This window comes from Cibotium barometz, chromosome 11 (assembly GCF_041138505.1).
Source record: "Cibotium barometz isolate CiBa-2024 chromosome 11, ASM4113850v1, whole genome shotgun sequence".
NCBI classification, from domain to species: domain Eukaryota; kingdom Viridiplantae; phylum Streptophyta; class Polypodiopsida; order Cyatheales; family Cibotiaceae; genus Cibotium; species Cibotium barometz.
In genome coordinates, this window is record NC_141056.1 from 54239120 (window position 1) to 54256981 (window position 17862).

Sequence of the window (17862 nt, forward strand, 5' to 3'; positions counted from 1 at the left end):
GGCTCGTTCATTCCCCGAATGAACCTGGCCATCAGCTGCTCTTCATCCAATTGAGGGGATTATTTAAGGAGAAGGGCAAAGTCCTAATGGTACTCTTCAATTGTTCGGCTTTCCTGCTTTAGTTCCAAGAACTCATTCATCTTAGTTTCGAAAGCCTGGGGGGCAAAACCTCTTTCTGAGGTAAGCCTTAAGATCGGTCCAGGTTTGCGTATTTTGGTCGAGCTCTTCTTCATCGAACTATGAAGAGTTTTATGAACATCCAGGTCGAGCTCTTCTTCATCGAGTTGGGGGTTAACATTTCTACCACGACGACCTCGGTCCATGTTCCTATCAATACGAAAATTCTTGTTAAGTCTCTTTATTTATGATTCAATCCGAATTTTGATTCAACTGATTCCGAGGTTCTCTAAATAGGTCGTTTCCCCACAGAATCAAGGGATAAAGATACTCATATAGAACACATTATCAGTTGACAATTCATTCAGAATATCTCATTCATATCTTTAACACAATAATGGTCCATCAGACTAAATTTTTTTATCTAAACAATCCTCCATGGGGATTTTTTTTATAAGATTTTTAATTTATCAACCCTTAACTTGATCCACTGATCAAAAGTTAACAGTAGTAATCTGCCAGCACAATCCACTAATCTCATAGTGATTTGCTCAAGTTATTAACGTCATTCCAGTTGAACATCATCACAGGGACTCGTCCCATTCATCCTCATTACGGTTTCGCTCAACTTATTGCATTTCAACCAAATTTCAGGAATCATCAATGGAAATAATACTTCCGAAATAAAAATAAATCTTTTATGCATCTTTCTATGCATAAAATCAATATTGATAAGAATAACTCTTTTGAATTAAAAATTCTTTATACATCTATTTATGCATTAAATCAAAATTGATGAGAATAACACTTCTGGATTAAAATAAATTCTTTATGCATCTTTCCATGCATAAATCCAATTTAGTAGGAATTACACTTTTAGAATAAAAGAATTTCTCTTATGCATCTAATTTATGCATAAAATCCATTTATGATGAAAATCACACTTTTAATATAAAAAAATATATTTTATGCATACAAATCATTTAAGATGAAAATCACTCTTTTAATATAAAAGAATTTCTTTTATGCATCTATTTATGCATAAAAATCATTTATGATAAAAATCACACTTTTAATATTAAAAATTATCTTTTATGCATACAAATCAATAATGATAAAAGTAACACTTTTATAATAAAAATAAATTTCTTTTATGCATCCTCTTATGCATAAAAATCAATAATGATAAAAGTAACACTTTTATAATAAAAAATAATAATCTTTTATGCATACTTTTATGCTTGAAAATCAATAATGATAAAAGTAACACTTTTATAATAAAATTAAATTTCTTTTATGCATCCTGTTATGCATAAAAATCAATAATGATAAAAGTAACACTTTTATAATAAAAAATAATAATCTTTTATGCATACTTTTATGCTTGAAAATCAATAATGATAAAAGTAACACTTTTATAATAAAAATACATTTCTTTTATGCATCCTCTTATGCATAAAAATCAATAATGATAAAAGTAACACTTTTATAATAAAAAAATAATCTTTTATGCATACTTTTATGCTTGAAAATCAATAATGATAAAAGTAACACTTTTATAATAAAAATAAATTTCTTTTATACAAATAATCAAAATGCATCTTCTATGCATGAAAATGACACTTTAGAATATAGAAACCATAAGGACTACTCTTTTAGAATAATAAAAGATAATACTTATTTTCAAATTTTTGAAAAATTTTGCCATAACCTCCTTTGTATGGCTAACCATTTTTCAATTTTTACTCTCTAAAATTAATTAGAAGTTCACCAAGAGTATTTAAATCATTCTAATGTAAACATTTTCTACTTATCAAAGAGAAACATTATGAAAAACTTGATTTTATCCATTAATCATTCATCTAGGATAAAGAATGGTTGGATTTACTAAAGAAGAGAGGGGAATGCCTTTTTTCAATGAGGCATAATATCATAATCATTTTAGAGAAGACAAAAATCATAAAAACCATTAAAATTAAGCATAAATAGGAATTTATGTATTTCCTTACTTTCATTCATCAATTAACTTCAATAGCATTAAAAAGCCATTCCAATTAAGCTTCTCAAGCTTGAGAGTGGTTGAGAAGAGATAAACATTGAGAAATTATAGAAAAGATTAAAATTCACTCTTACCCTTATAAATTGCTTGATTCTTTGATCACGGTAGAGGCCCCTAACCAATCAATTGGTTTGGTGTGTTGATGGAGCCACCAATGGAGATTGAAGAAGGAGGGAAGCTCCAATTTCTTCAATTTGGAGAGAATTTTAGAGAATAGTAAAAATTATCATTATTTCAGCATAATTCTGGCATAGTATAATTCTCCTATTTTTTTACAAAGGGCTCAAGTTCTATTTATAGGAGAGGGAGGCTCTAACCAAGACCAACTGATTTCTAGAATTTTCCAGATTCAGTTTGATTGATTTTGGACTAGATTTGGACCTAGTTTGGTTCCTTTTTTATTCGGTTTTTGATTCGGTTTGATCCAAGAGAGAGGAGAGATAAAAATATCACATTATTTTTGAGTTTAAAACTCATTCAAGCATGTGAAGTAGGTGCCTCCTTGAAGAGACTCCCCTTCCTTACACATGTGTCAAAATGGAATCATTATACCCAAAATATCTCATTTTTTTAGTAATACTCATAGTTTTTTACTAATAACCCTTGTACATAGTCAACTCTTCATCTTATGTGAGCATTTACTCATTTTTTGATATTTTCTTTTGCAAATTGGATTTATCTCCTCCCCACACATGGATTGATATTATTGGCCCATAGGAACCTCAATTTAAAATTTTGAAAAAATCTTGACCCTCAGGATAAGGCCTCTTGAACAGATTATACTTGATTTCTAATGCACCTTCTGAAAATCTTTTTGAACTTCTGTTTCGGGGAAACTTTTTTTAATAAGAAGAGATATTTTTCCATCCAAAAATATTTAAAAATTGAATTACCACTCTCTAGAAGATTTTCTCTCTCTAGGCCAAAACTGGTAGAAACAAGATCTTTTATATTTCTGAAGAGGGATTTGACTACAGGGGAAGATACTGGACATCCTGAGAGGCTGGGGAGGAATCTTACAAAAAAATGTGTGTTTAGTGGGTATTCCCTTGAGCAAAAGGGATAGATGTTATAATCCTGCTACACGTGAATTGAGGGTAAGCAGGGATGTTGTATTTAATGAGATGAGTAGCTGGTATGCTGTTGAAAAAGATGTTGTATGGGGCTGATGTAAGTGGAAATGTGGTTGCACAGAATGCAAGTCAGCAAATCACAGTCATTGAGTGGACCAGGAGAGTCCTCATCCAGCGGTTCTGTTGACAGACCATGGAGTGGCAGGCTGTGTCATAACACCAGTCCTGAAAATGTAGTTGGTACATCACATAAAGGCAAAGAGAAAGTGCTTGAGCCCCTTGGTATGCCTGATATTTCTACAAGGCATTCTCTTGTTGATGGAGATTCTAGTGGCTCGGAGATGAACCTTGATGAGGAGCTTGGGATTCTAGCAATGAGGACACCTGGTGTGAAGAAGGCTATGGAAGCCATGAATGCAAAGCTACGAAGATCTGGAAGAGTCAAAAACCCTGTGTGCAGAGGTTGACTTATGATGGTTATGTGGCACATCACTATGCTTATATGGTAAAATTTGTGTAGGTTGTAGAACCCACACGTTTTGATGAGACTATTGGAAATGTGTGTTGGGAGAAAGCTATGGATGAGGAGATGGATACATTGTATAGAAATGAGACTTGGGATTTGGTGCCATTGCATGAAGAAAAGAAAACTATTGGCTGTACGTGGGTGTATAAGGTGAAACATAACAGTGATGTGGCAGCATAAGCAGGTATAAGGCTAGATTGGTAGCCAAAGGATATGTGCAGACACATGGATTGATTATGAGGAGACATTTTCCTCGGTTGCAAAGATGACAACTATGAGAGCTGTGATTGTGGTGGTGACAGCTAACGGCTGGTTTTTACATCAGATGGATGTAAAAAATGTGTTCTTGCATGGCTACTTTGCAAGAAGAAGTGTATATGGACCAGCCACCTAGTTTTGAGGATATAGGTCACCCATAGTATGCATGTAAGCTTCGTAAGGCCTTGTATGGGCTGAAGCAAGCTCCACGAGCATGGCATGACAAGATTGCCGAGTATCTTGTCACTATTGGTTTTCATATGGCAGATGCAGATCACTCTTTGTATGTGCACAAGAGTGATAAGGGTATTGTGATCATCACCATATATGTAGATGATCTTATTGTTGGGGGTGACAACTTGGATGAGATTGAGCATGTGAAAATTCTTCTCAAAAAAGAAAGTTTGAGATGAAGGATTTGGGAGATCTACACTACTTTTTGGGGATTGAGGTCATTCACACACCTAAGGGTATTTGGTTGTCACAGAGACAGTATGTATTGGACATGTTGTCCAAGTATGGGATGGTTGATTGTAAGCCAATCTCGATGCCATTAGATCAAAATGGCAAGCTTAGTGCGGATGCAGGTTATGTGTTGGAGGATCCCACTATGTACTGGAAGATTATGGGGAGTTTAATCTATGTCATAATCAGTAGGCCAGATTTGAGTTACACTGTTGTTGGCTTAGAGAGCAAGTTTATGCAGGTTCCGCGCAAACCACATCTTGACAGTGTGTGACGCGCACTTTGGTATTTGAGGACTCCTGTTGAGTATGCATTGTTTTATGCAGTAGGTGTACCGTTGGAGCTATATGGGTACACAGATGCAGATTGGGCATGGTAGCATCTCAGACAGGAGATCTACCAGTGGATTTATATTTTCATTGGGAAGTGCTGCTATGACATGGAGCAGTAAGAAGCAGCCCACAGTTGCCTTGTCGAGTACAGAGGAGCTGCAATGGCAGCGTGTGAGGTAGCTTGGTTATGCAAGCTACTTGATTTGGGGTTACATGTGGAGAGAAAGGTTGTTATATATTGTGACAATCTTAGCAGTATATAGTTCGCCAGGAACCCACTTTTCCATGCGTAGACGAAACACATTGAGGTACATTACCACTTCATTAGGGAGAGAGTCTTGGTAGGCGACATCGACTTGGCCTACATTAGCACACAGGATCAAGTGTCGATGACATATTCACGAAGGCCTTGGGAGCTGAGAAGCTTTGCAGATTTCGAGATATGCTTGGAGTTCATGAGCTGGAGTTGAGCTTGAGGGGGAGTGTTGAGATGTCAAGCTTAACATGAGCTGACACTCACGAGGCGCCTGCATGACCATTCGACATTTACATCACTGGCGGGTTTGGTAGCTGGCACCGACATATCTTCACTAGAGATTTTACCACTGGACTACACCGACTAGTCCACATCTACCCACTCCTCTTAGCGTGTTCACATTATGGACCGCTTGTATATACTCTATTATGTGTGTTAGTCACTTTATCTTCTTTGTAGACCTCTTTTGTTGTGTGAAGAAGAAGAATAATTTTCAACCTCTCACCTTGTGTGTTCTCCTCTAGGGTTTGTGTGAGTGTGTATGTGCTTGCAAGAGCTCAAGCTCTCTCCTCCCCTGCATCTTTTCAGTAGTTATGGGCACAACCATGCATAAATCAGTTGCCATGCCTCAAACACTCTAATGATCTTGACTCCCCAAGAAAAAGATTGTCGAAAAAGCAACAAAGAGAGTTGAAGAGGTTGGAGAAGTCCTTGTTTGGAGAAGTCCTTGTTTGGAGAAGTTGTTTGGAGAAGTGCACTCACATGGGCATACCTTTTGCCCAGCGCATCACTTGCATATTTCACAATGAGCATCATAATTTTTTTCACTGCTCACATATCATGGCATGCACATACGCTTACACCTGCATCTAACCTCATCACAATGCCAACCCTTTAGGTACATCTCTAGATGTGGTGGGCATAAACATGGCCCATGGTATGACCCATCGCTCGAGAAACCCAATAATTGCAGGTACTTTCCTCGAGCTTTCATGCCTATTTCCTCTGCTTTAACTCTAATTCAACACCAACAAAACCTCGCCCTGGTTGATGTATTCATCAAGAAACACAAGTCATTTTTGACAATAAGCAATACACTATCATTCCCTTGCAATAGTTTACTTGTGAGCTCTCCCTCTTCCCTCTTCTTATGCCTACTTGTACGCTTTTGAACTCATGCTTGCTAGATGGATGCATGCTTAAATAGGTTTGATTACAGGCTTCCCTCTTCGATTAGCTTCTTCTTTTTTGTGAGAGAGAACTATTATGAAGGATCATATCTTCTTGAATCCATCTAGGTATTAAGAGCACTCCATTCACCCCTTTGGTAAGGAGCATTCTTGTGTGACAATGGAGTGAGAATGCGATGGACTAGCTAATGTACCCATATGGGAAATTACATTTGTGGCTCGAAGGTAAAACCCAACAACACATGCTTTAGCAAGGCTAAGGTATAGACAGTGAAGCAATGGAAGTTTCCTCGTCTCGCTCACATCTCTTACAACCATGCTCATTTACCTGACATAAGTTTAAGTTCTCCGAGTGTGCTGTCGTATCAGACCCTAAGTCATTTATAGGAGTCCTAGTCGCATCCCTGTAGGAATGGTTCTTTAGGTTTACCTTGATGGTACTATTTTTGATGGAGGTAGATGTCTTCTTTTCCCCAGTTGTTGTGGATTAACATCATTTGATGCATAAAAGGGTGTCCACGTCGTAATAATTAGTGGGCCTTCTAAAGTTGACAATAGCAAATGTAGAGCTGTATGCTCATGGGCTAGGCCACACAACATTACTTCTAGTCCTTTCAAGATTCCTATAGGCATTTCTAAATTGCCATCAAAGGTTTTAAGAGCCTTCTTCCCCATCTTTGCTACATGTATATAATCACTCCCACTTCCCCATCTAGGATCGCAGTCATCGTTGGCTTAGGTTGACTTTTCATCCATTTGGTGGATCTCATTTCAAGCTTTTGGTTTCCCTTTTAAATATTGAGATATAGAGGCATAGAGGATTTCTCTCAAGGCTCCCGTTTCTTCTTTAAGTTCTGGCTTTATTAAAGGCACATTGGCTATGGTCATTGACTCGTTTTATAAGTCGATGTATGAAGGCATGATTCCTTAATGAGTTTACTTTTGATTGTCATGGCACACCCATGCCCACACTTCGACTCAATTTTCTTCATGTCTTCTCCTATCATAGATTCTCAGAGTGTAAGGTGCCTCGTGAATCTCTCATTTCCTTAGGACATGGTCATATAGCATTCTTAGGTTTCCTACGTCTTTGGGCTGTAAAGGTTCATTATAGGTTTCATTGTTGATTTTAAGCTCTCTTTGTGCTTCTATGTTTTCCCATTATCGTTTCGTGAGTGGTGTTGTGGTTGTTAATCTTTTTGTGATTCTTGGCTTGAGACACTACTCTCATGCTTCTAGGATTGGCCCTAGGGCTCTCGGTGTAGGAATCTTTTGTGTGGTGGAAACATCATGATAGGTCCTATTGGTCCTTCTATTTCTAGTTGGGCCCGCTGTACTGAGTTTTGTCCTTCACTAACCTCGAGATCTCCTCTCTCGAGACATGGTATTCTCGTAGGGAAGGGGTTCCTCATACTTTGGTCTCGGTTTATATTGTCCTTCCACAACTTTCTTGGCCATTTCAAGGAGCTCATCTGTTCTATCCACCATGAGGATCAATCCGTCCCCTCTAAAGTGATTCGAATAGGGGGTTTTAGAACATCTTGGATCTCTATATATCCAGGATCATCCCTCAGATTTAACCCTCTTTTTCAATAAATCCTTCTTAAAAAGTGAAATTAGACTAAGCTGTGTACCCTTAATCAAACGCACGTTCCGACTACCAGCCAAACAGGCACGTGCGTTCGCTTTTCCCCACCGCGCCGACTCTATAGGATGCCCACATCCATGATCGTCGCCATAGCCAGGAGCTCCTGCACCACCCTCCTCTCAACTGCACGCTCCTATGCAGTAGTGCACACATCCCCCAAGCTTCTCCTCTCCCAGCTATCTCTGCAGTTCGTGCCTCGCCTTTCCAGAACCCTTCAGCCCCTACAAATCCTAAGACAGCCTGCAGCAGAAACCCTAGTCCCGCCTTCTGCATCGCTTGTCTTCATGTCCATCGCTCCTGATGGTCCCCCTCCTGGCTACCGACCTAATGTCGGCCTCTGCCTCAGCAACTCCAATGGCCAGGTTGGGTTTTGTCTCCATTTACGAACTCTGCACCGTATCTCGAGGGCTATGGCGTTTCTTTAGGGTTAGGATTTTCCTGTCTTATTTTTTGGTCTTTCTGTGCGTTTTTTCAGGTGTTTGTAGCACGGCGCGTCGATTTGCCCGATTCCTGGCAGATGCCCCAGGTAACTAGCCTAATCTTTGTGTGTTTGTTTCCTATCAATCTCTTACCGTGCTTTTACAAACGCACCCGCCCCGCCCCGCCCCGCCCCACCCCACCCCACCCCTTGTGAGGTCTTTTTCTGTTCATATAGTAGCTTAATTTAAACAGAATACAATGTACCTCCAAAAGGCAGACTTATGGTAGCTTCACAAAGAGCAGATGTTTCTGGGCTCGACGCTGAGTTGGGTAGCACTGGATGGGTAGCTACCCATAAGATCAGAACAATGTAAAATGGCGGTGGTTGGGCTTTTGACTGAGGCCACCCTAAATCAAACAAATATATCAGCTGTTTGAAGGGGCGAAGTGCCCTTTCTACAGATTCAAACATCCGAATACTTGATGCCATGATCGTTTTATGAATTTAGTTTTATGGACGAAATTGTCCTTTCTGGTTGATGGGAGAGAGCTCTTATGTGGTTGCAAAACTCCAGGAAATATGACCAAGCTCTTTAGAAAACGCATCAAGTAGCCTTTTGCTATGGGGCAGTGTGTGTGCTAAATGTACCAACCACTACTTAATTAAGGAGAGTAATTTCTGCGTGGTGCCATTCTGATCATGGAGGTAAAAACTTTCATTCGGATGGAAGATTGTAAGATTCTTGTGTCCTACTAGGCTATTAATTAGGGTTCTCGCATGTATCATCCTCATGCTCGTGTCCTACTAGGCTATTAACTAGGGTTAGGTTTTTGAAACCGGCCTTCAGAAATCTGACGGGCGGTGAAACACTCGCACACAAAACACTTCATCACCCATGGGAACTTGGAAAAGGGAAACTAACAGGGGGAGCTAGAGTGCTCCTGCAAATAGTACAAGGACACCGATTGGCCCTAAAACGCAGTGGCGTCCCTTGCGGTATTTCTTTACTTAAACAAAATTTGAGTACAAAGTACAACTTGTAGAATCCTCTACCAATAGGATCCCTCGAAGCTTTCACCCAGGACTTCCAAAAATGAACTCTTGTTATTACAGCAAAGCATTCCATAAAGAAGGCACACTTGTACGACACCTCTCTGCTTGAAAACGGCTTCTCCATCGCTACCACGGATCCCTCAAACCCTTTCCCAGACAGTAGTAGGGCTATACCAAACCATATGTCCTTCCCTATAGTCACAGCTTGCATGTAACCTCGAGAAAACTAGAACTTGTTCATATGAATCCAGAGACATGCTTCCCACATGAAACCAAAGACCTGTATCCGATAAACCAAAGACCTGTATCCCATAGCCATAGGCGTGTTTCCTCGATACCAAAGTCCGGATTCCTCTTGAAAATCCAATGTCGTGTTTCCATGACAGATATACCATCAAAACACGGTTGCCAAAACCTAGAGAGAGAAAGATAGAGGACGTGTCAAGCCATCCCCGAATACACATAAGTCCAAGACGAAGAGTAACAACACATCTCTTCCAAGAACATCATCCTGTGCATCTTAACTTGTTCCTCTGTTTCCCAATCTCTTCAATAGGGCATGCACCCCATGGTTTAACAATAGCAGTATGGTCGTACAACAGCAGCAGGAGCATCAATAGTAGCCCTGCTCGCCGGTACAACCCATACAGAGCCACCACGACAGTAGCCGAGATCAACAGTGCCTCCTCCAACAACCTATACGCACGTACGAGCGTCCACTGATATACATACATACATGCGAGCGTGCACCCACATGAGAGAGAGTGAACCTGCAGTCGGGAGCAACACGGAGGTGCGCACAACAGTAGCCAACATGAGCGCTTCCTATCCTGCAGTCGCCGGCCTACCCCTGCTGTCCCGTGTAGCCACACAGTCCTGCTTGCTTGATTGCAAGAGAGAGAGAAAAGGAGCGAGCGCTGTCCAGTCCATGTGGCAGTGCCGGGAGAGAACCTGCAGCCTCCGGCTCGTCCATAAGCATGTGCGCCTTCTCGACTTGCAGCAGCCCAGTCCATGTACAGCACGTAGCGCCTGGATTCGACTCCTATAGCCAGCCGAGAGAAGCGCCACACGCCACTCCATACGATAACTCACACGACGACCTGCTCCAAGGTGATGCGCCCGCATATACCACCACCCGGCACTCGTCATTGACCACCCGGCGACCTGCTTTCGAATCCGCCACCCTTGGCCCTTTATAAAGATGCGATTCCGCTTTCTCAAAAACGCCAAAAGCAACTTAGCAAAAATGCATGCCTCAAAAATAATAATATTTTTAAGCCTTCAAAGGTTACTAAATCTTATAAACTTAAAATCTCTTTTGTCCCCTTTCGCCTCACATATGGGTTTCCTTTTCATATCCAAACTGTTGCCTGTTCACACTGACCATCCCGTGTTCGTACCCGTGCCCGTGCCCACCTGCTTGTTGTCCAGAGGGAAAAACACAGGGTCGTAACATACCCCTCTTGAAAAATAGCAAGCGTCCTCGATTGCACTCAATAACACAGTAAGGCATCCAATGAAGAAAGAGTTCCCATATGACCAAAGCAATGCCCCTCCAGTGCATCTGGGTGATGAAACAATCATCCTGAACAATAAGGCCATACCATCACATCAAAGTGACAAACAACTCTTGCTTGTTCCTTCAGAACCTAGAGCAGAAGTCTAAAAGCAAGTGGAAACACGTAACCTGTGTTAGCCAAAAACAAAACCATGCATCGTTCAACATATGACAAACATATGCATGACACATATATGCATTCGCAAACAATATGTTGTTGAAGATGCTCTACCCACTCCAAAATATCAGTCTCAGGGTTGCTCACAAGCCTTACACCCATGTATATCCCGTAGGACCCACGACTGATGGTACAACATGAGCATATGAAAGCACTCAATGCATCTAAACTATACATCCACTAAGTACTTTCCACATATGTCCCTCTTGATGCTCTACCCACTCTGCACATGGCCATCCCGCAGGAGCCACACTCAGTGATGCATCCATGAACATAATAAAGTACTTGATGTATCATATCAATATACATGCATCACACCACTCACTCCAGAGTATTACCCAATGTATTCTCAATGGTACCAAGATCCAATGGCACCAGAATACCATAATACCTCGAGAAGTGTATAAACACATGCACAGATAGAGTTCAGTCCATATATGAACCAAACCAAACCAACTCTAGGACTGCTCGCAAGACTTATGCCTCCATAGAGTCTCGAAGTGTTAGCTCAGGTTGCTGCAAACTTTGAGCTCAACCAAACCATGTCATTCCAAAGGTAAACCATCTCTGTTACCCATAGATGTAGACAGAGTTATCCATAGTTGCAGTTATAGTTCATGGTGCGGCCGACTGTGAACCATACCCAACTTTACCATCTCATGTGACTAGTACACAAAATCATAGAAGTCCCATAAGAAGATGTAGTGTCAGCCTCAGTACCTTCGGGTGAATACAAAGATGTCACCAAGCGACTCCTAGATGAAAAACTGAGCGTGTGTGTAACAAGGGAGCGGAGGTGCTACCCCCCTCTTGAGCATCAGGCAATGCTCCAGACCCCAGCTCTGCTGAACCTGAATGAGCCATAACAAGAGTTGGCCCCAACTCAAAGGCATCAAGATAAAGCTGCAATACCTGAGGTGAATTTGCTAAGTCACCCTCCCCCATCCACTTCGCATCCATCGGTGAATAGTTCCTTAAACTTCACAAGATAGTGACGGGAAACTTTACCTTGTACCTTTCTTATGTGCCAGTATCTGCTGGGGAATAAGAACCTCATCAAGTTCCTCCAATTCCAGCTGAGCCTCAAATGATACATCAACAGGCACCCAAAACCTACTTGTACTTCACCCGAGTGGTAAGCACAAGTTCCCAATGAAGCATAGTAGATCACCACTGCTAAACATAGAAAGAAGTTGCCTTCCGAACCCCATGAAGCCTCCGTGAAGATACCACTGGTGACAAAGTGTCGAAAGCCATAACCTTCAACCCATCTCTTGCACCATAACACTTCAAGTGCTTCTTGTTTCTAGCTGACTACTTCCTGTCCTTGGTGTCTTTTCTCCTGAGCCTCATCTTTAGCTTTTCCTCTTCACCTCATATGGGCAAAGATACACAATCTTGCACTGCCTCCTGCACTTACTTTCCACTTTCCACATGTTGAAGCTTTTGATGTGACTACCACGGGCTCGCCTCCTTGAGAAAGTAGACGATATCCCGGCGATGGAACCATGAAACCGGCCTTTAGAAATCTGACGGGCGGTGAAACAAACACTCGCACACAAAACCCTTCATCACCCATGGGAACCTGTCATGAGGTAGAGATTGGGCGGTACGTTCAGCTAGTTAGCTTAGCTTGTGGCATGTCATGTGCACAGTGTGTATCGCTGCGCAGTTGCCCGCTTGATGTACCTGTCAAAGACAACTGGTTAGCTACCTTTGGCTTGGGTCCTGCGTTGGTCTTTGTGTGTCATGTGCACAGTGTGTATCTACCGTGTGCTACACGCACACAAGACTAGCTTCGAGGTTGGGGAAGCTTGGAGCTAGGGAGACTGATCGACGAGCTGAGTTAGGGATAGACTAACGGGCGGGCACCCAAATATGTACGGGCATGCGTCCAAGTGTGGATGCTCGATGACCGGCCAAGAGCCTATAAAAGGGTGGCTAAGGTTAGTCATTAGTCATATAGAGTCTCACGTGTCTTTGTGAGAGCTATTTGGTCAGGAGCCTGGATCTAGTGCAGACGTGCACCTGCTTTATGCAGCCGAGGCCGGCCGCAGTCTCGAGGCCCGCGAGGGTAGCTTCGTGGCGGTATGGGATGTCACGAGGTAGAGACTGGTCGGTACGTTCATCTAGTTAGCTTAGCTCGTGGCTCGGTGGGGATAGCCAAGACTGTCAAGGTTGGGAGGTGAGTCAGGCCTGCACCCCTGTCATGTTTGTTTGGTTTGTTTGCAGGTTTCGAGTCTTGTACCACGAGCGTTCTATGAGGAGATCCTATGGGGATTTGACAGTGGTATCAGAGCAAGTCTCGTGAACGAGCAAGTCGGTAGGTAGAGAAAAAGAGGTCGAAGAAAAGGTATGAGTTCGAGAAGCTTGCTGTTTTTCTGTGCATACTGCTGTTTTTTCAATTTCAGTATGTTGCTTTTGCATCGTGGGAACCCGTGATGAAGGTGTGGTCTTGTATGGGTTGCTTGCTTTGCAAAGAAGAAGTCTAGATGTGTTCATTCAATTGTATGAACAGTTATGAGAGAGAGAACAAGTAGAAGCTTGTCGGCTGTATTTATGCGCGAGAGAGAGAGAGAGAGAGAGAGAGAGAGAGAGAGAGAGAGAGAGAGAGAGAGAGAGAACTAGCGAAGGCTGTTCAAGACTACGTGGCTATGTGACGCTTGAAGGTTGCGTAGCCCACTTGAATGAAGATGCCAGCCGCATGAAATCTGCATCAGTCGTGTGCAGGCGTGCTGGTACACGCAGGTGGTATTGCAGGCAGTCGAGGGGACAAGCGCCAGTAAGCAGGCAGACTCATATGCAGGCAGTCGGGTTGGTATGCGCAGGCAGGCACAGACCCCCGACTGTAAGCGCAGGCGGCCAGGTTGTGCGTAGGCGTCAAATCCTCGCATGTAGGCAGGCGGGTACACGCAGACAGACACGTAGCCGTCGGGTGGCAGAAGGCAGCGTTGAGGTTCTTGCATGATTTAACAAAAAGCAAAAAAAAAAAACCGACGCCTTGTTTGTCCTTGCTTTCAATTTTTTGCCAAACCTTAGTAAAAGGGTTTTAAAAACCCAAGTATTGCTTTATAAGTGTTTTTTTTAAAAAGAAAACAGAATATATATATATATATATATATATATATATATATATATATATATATATATATATATATATATATATATATATATATATATATATATGCCAAAAAAAAACACAAAAGCAAAAGCTAAAGTTAGCTTTTGGGAAAGCCTATATATTCCCCTTAAGCGGACTTCTTGCCACATATCTCTCAAGCTCTCAAGCTCTCAAGCTCTCAAGTTGTCTAGCACTCTTATTTGTGCAAGATCAATTTTTTCTCTCACCTTGCCCTCTTCAAGATGTCGACCCAAGAATCCGAGTTGGAGCCCTTTCTCGAACGTGAAGACTTGTCGGCTACGGAAGCCACCAATGCCGATCTTTTCGACGATTATGTTTCAAAATCAGATTTCCAAGAGTTTAAAGTTAACTGCTCTCGAAGCTTCTTCCTCGGAACGTCAAGCATAAATCGCCGTGTAGATGCAGGCTTTACAGAACTCCATCTCTTTGTTGACCACTACCCTATCTACTCTTTCGGGTATGGATACCTTGGCATCTGCTTTAGGCCCCAATATTACTCCGGAACAGTTTGGGGGCGAGCAAAAGCAACATACCAAGGAGATAGTGGACACTTGGTTACATAAGTGGCAAGTCCATTTTCAGTTTCATCCATACGACGATGGAAAAAAGATCCAATCAGTCGTAGGTTTCCTCTCAGGCAAAGCTTTACTTTGGTGGAAGGAACTCAACCCTAAACCAACGACTTGGACACAGTTCGAAGACGTCTTCAAAAAAGAATTCCTCAAGGAGGAGGATGACTATGATGTTGTTGCTCGGTTTACTACTTTGACCATGACCTCGCAGAATCTCACTTATGAGGTCTATCTCCAGAAATTTAGGGACTTGTAGATGAAAGCTACGAAGATGGATTCCACAACTCTTTTGGGTTTCTTCGTAGCCGGTTTACCCGACTCATACCGTTTACAGGTTAAAAACAACAAATGCAAAACTTTGGATGAGGCCATTCATTCCGCTCGTATCTATGATGATACAATGGGCTTGCATGATCTTCTCCGAGTTTATGGAGAAGTGAATGGCCATAGAATCCACATTCTTTGGAGAAGTGAATGGCCATAGAATCCACATTCTTCTAGACCCTGGTAGCTCACACAACTTTGTTAATTACAAACTTGTGCAGAAATTGGGTCTTGATACAACGCCCAGCGATCATACCTATGAGGTACGCCTACCTGCGGGTCGGCAAGTATGGGATCAAAAGGTGGAGACGTTACCGATCCGGATTCAGGACTTCAAAGATACTCTGGAATACTTTATTATGCACCTAGAATATGTAGACTTGTTATGCACCTAGAATACTTTATTATGCACCTAGAATATGTAGACTTGTTATTAGGGATTGAGTGGTTTAAGACTCTTCAAGTCTAGATAGATTGGTCTAGTCATATTTTTTCTTTTGAACATAGCAACACCCAGTATAGTATCTTAGGTGATTGTATACATCCCTCTCAGGGATCTCTTGTAAATACAGTTGATTTTGGTAATATAATAGATTCTTCTTTGTATATTGCTTTCCATTGTGTATTGATTCCGCTTTCTTCATTTCTCATACCTTCTATGGATGTCAATGAATTAAGTGTATTTGAAAGCAAAGAATTACAGAAGATACTTGATTCGTTTCAAGATGTATTTCCTAAGGAACTGCCATCGGGCTTACCACCAGATCATCGTATTGACTTGATCCCTGGTGCTCACCCTGTTAGTATTCCACCTTACATGATGAGCCAAGTTGAGGAAGATGAGTTGGCCAAACAACTCGAAGATAATTTGAGGATGGGTCAGATCCGTCCAAGTAAATCACCTTGGGGTTCACCCGTGTTACTTAGGAGAAAGAAGGACAACACTTGGAGAATGTGTATAGATTACAAGAGATTGAACAAGCTGACAATTAAGAACCGTTATCCTCTCCCTAGATCAGATGACCTGATTGATCGGTTAGCAGGAGCGAAATATTTCACGAAGATAGATTTACGTACGGGCTATCACCAGATACATATTCATGAAAGGCATGTCGAAAGAACCGTCTTTGGTTATTACGAGTTTCTCGTATTATCTTTTGGGTTAACCAATGCTCCAGCCACTTTTCAGCAGATGATGAACGATCTTTTTCGTGAACATTTGGAAAATTTTGTGGTTGTGTTCTTGGATGATATTTTAATATATAGTCGTACTCTTGAGGATCACGTTAGACACCTCACGATTGTCTTAACTATTTTAAGACAGAATCGACTATATGCTAAATTAAGTAAATGTGAGTTTTTCATGACAGACATCATTTACTTGGGACACAAGATCACTAGAGATGGATTGACCATTGACTATGACCGAGTTCAGAAGGTCCTGGCCTGGTCTATACCACGAACAGTGAAACAACTTCGTTCTTTTCTTGGTTTTGTTGTTTTTCTTCGGAAATCTGTGCGGGAGTACTCTCAGCTCACACTACCGATAACCGACTTGTTGAAAGGTCGTGGACGTAAGTCAAATCAGCCTATCACTTGGAATAATGATCTAGATATGGCCTTCAGATTTTTGAAAGATAAAGTCAAGGAAGCACCTATCTTAGCATTACCCGATCCTAGTCGGCCTTATGTTCTTGAAACTGATGCCAGTGACTATGCCATCGGGGCTGCTCTATTTAAAGATGGTAGATTTGTTGCTTTTGAAAGTAAAAAGCTAGACGACACTCAATCTCGTTGGCCAACCCTTGAGAAGGAGCTTTATGCGGTGATTCACGCTCTCAAGGTTTGGAGACATTATTTATATGGCTCCAAGTTTGTTGTATTGACTGATCATCAGTCAATCAAGTATGTGTGTGATGCGGATGATTTGAGAGGAAGGAAAGCTCGATGGGCTGAATTAATGCAAGATTTGATTTTGAGATTCGTTATAGAAAAGGGTCCATGAATAGTGTTGCAGATGCGCTTAGTCGAATTAGAGAGGTAAATACTTTGTCGTTCACTGAGATTTCTATTGACTTATTTCAGTCATTGAGAGGGCTTTGCAGGATTGATAGTTATTTTGGTCCATTTTGGCAGACTTGATGACTGAGCAGCCTACCATTCAGGCTGCAGGAGGCCAGTGGATGATTTGGAATGGTTTACTATTCCGTAATGACAAAATTTGTGTACCATAGATCTCGGACATTAGGTCCAAGATTCTTAAGGAGTGTCACGACGCCTCTTCTGTTGGACACTTTTGGGGTACACAGGACATTATCGTTAGTGAAACACACTTTTTATTGGCCAAAGATGAAAGGGTATGTAGAAGATTATGTTCTCAAGTGTCTAGTTTGTCAAGCAAATAAAGCTGAACGCTTTAGACAGGCTGGGTTGTTGCATCCTTTGCAAATCCCAGGTAATAAATGGGAAAGTATTTCCATGGATTTTATTACTGGATTGTCAAGAACACATCAAGGCCACGATTCTATTTGGGTTGTGGTAGATCGCTTGACAAAAATGGCTAGGTTTTGACCGACCCGGAAGACCATTACAGCTACGCAATTAGCAAGGTAGTTTATCGAGCAATTGTTTAGACTGTATGGATTACTGCAGGACATAGTCAGTGATAGGGACTCTAAGTTTGCGAGTGA

General features: G+C 41.5%; 1 protein-coding gene across 1 annotated transcript; it reads left to right on the forward strand.

Annotated features, from left to right (window-relative positions):
* Positions 1-7880: 7880 nt before the first annotated feature.
* LOC147634339 (uncharacterized) lies at positions 7881-8558 on the forward strand. Its single transcript, XM_086805663.1, has 2 exons — positions 7881-8286; positions 8400-8558. The coding sequence occupies exons 1-2, from the start codon at positions 7990-7992 to the stop codon at positions 8556-8558; spliced, it is 456 nt and encodes a 151-aa protein (XP_086661789.1). The 5' UTR covers positions 7881-7989.
* Positions 8559-17862: the final 9304 nt, after the last annotated feature.

Bases quoted from the DNA above. Each gene is read 5' to 3' on its own strand.
- LOC147634339 (XM_086805663.1), top strand. From the start codon at position 7,990: ATGCCCACATCCATGATCGTCGCCATAGCCAGGAGCTCCTGCACCACC. The intron at 8,287-8,399 runs GTTGGGTTTTGT...GCGTTTTTTCAG, and splicing joins TCAGCAACTCCAATGGCCAG to GTGTTTGTAGCACGGCGCGT.